Below are 1,098 nucleotides of genomic sequence, written 5' to 3'. Positions count from 1 at the left end.
AATACAAGTATCTGTACTTTTACTAAAGTACAGAAAGTGAGTACTTTTGCCATCTCTGCTTACTGTATAAGTGAGATAGTTTAAAATAAAGCATTATTATGTGTCTATAAGGTGAAAGTTAATTTTAGCTGTAGTAAACATTGGTGATATACAGTAAGTGTGTAGCCTCACTTATGGGTCATTTGCAAAAATGTGCTTCCTGTCCTCTGGTGTTTCCTGTAGTTCTGTGCATAACAGTGACTGACTCGCTTTACATGCACTGATTCGATGACCTTTATCTGCTTGTGGCGTTTTATTCCCAGGTGGAAAAAGTGCCATTCTGACCGGCTTGATTGTGGGCCTCGGTGGAAAGGCCACTATGACAAACAGAGGGCTGTCACTGAAGGACTTTGTAAAAAGTGGAGAAAAGTAAGCTGGTGGTGAATCCCATTAGTATGGAAGTTAAACTGCTGTTGGGATTTAAATTAAAAATGTCACTGAAATATAAATGTTGTATGTTTGTACTTACTCTGTGTTAAAATATATTCAGAAAACATTTTCAACCTAAAAAAAAAGTCATTGTCACTATATCTATATAGTTGAAATTTTATTTGTTATTTTCACTTCAAGCTAAAAATTCACATTACTATTTCACAGTTAATACATTTTCAATACCTGTTAAAAAAGCAGCATTTAAAAAACTTCAGCCTGTTAAAATTCAAACTCAATATTTTCAGCAACTGAGATTCAACTGGCTCAGTTTCACTGTGTTCAAGTCGGCGTCTAAATTCAATGTTAAAGGGAAAGGTTACTTCAGGTAACAGACATTAGCAATGGATTGTGGCGTCCAACACCCAGCCAATCCCGTTACAGTATGTTAGTCGCGTGACGGGACATTTCTGCCGCTTATACTGAAGGAAAACCCTTATGCTGCGTTCACACCGGACGCAGCTGGCGCGACAGAAGCAGCGAGTTTACATGCAAAGTCAATGGTTGACGCACGTCAAGGCGCAGCAAGAGGTCCCGCTCATCTGAGCAGCTGAAGCAGCGCGTCGGGCGCGTTTAAGCATCTGACGCTCATGGCGCGCCGCAAACGCGCTGCTGCTCGAGATGGAAAAA

General features: G+C 40.3%; 1 protein-coding gene across 1 annotated transcript in view; it reads left to right on the top strand.

Moving 5' to 3' along the window:
- The window catches only part of LOC107102231 (structural maintenance of chromosomes protein 6-like), a 42,518-nt gene that overhangs the window by 9,034 nt on the left and 32,386 nt on the right, over positions 1-1,098 (top strand). The window contains exon 4 of the mRNA XM_015401446.1: positions 303-408. Coding sequence (XP_015256932.1) covers positions 303-408 — 106 coding nt within the window. The remainder of the gene's footprint in view (positions 1-302; positions 409-1,098) is intronic.

The sequence above is a fragment of the Cyprinodon variegatus genome, unplaced genomic scaffold (genome assembly GCF_000732505.1).
Source record: "Cyprinodon variegatus isolate N-32 unplaced genomic scaffold, C_variegatus-1.0 Scaffold1219, whole genome shotgun sequence".
NCBI classification, from domain to species: domain Eukaryota; kingdom Metazoa; phylum Chordata; class Actinopteri; order Cyprinodontiformes; family Cyprinodontidae; genus Cyprinodon; species Cyprinodon variegatus.
Note: the sequence above shows the minus strand (reverse complement) of the source record. Positions and strands in the feature narration are given on the sequence as shown.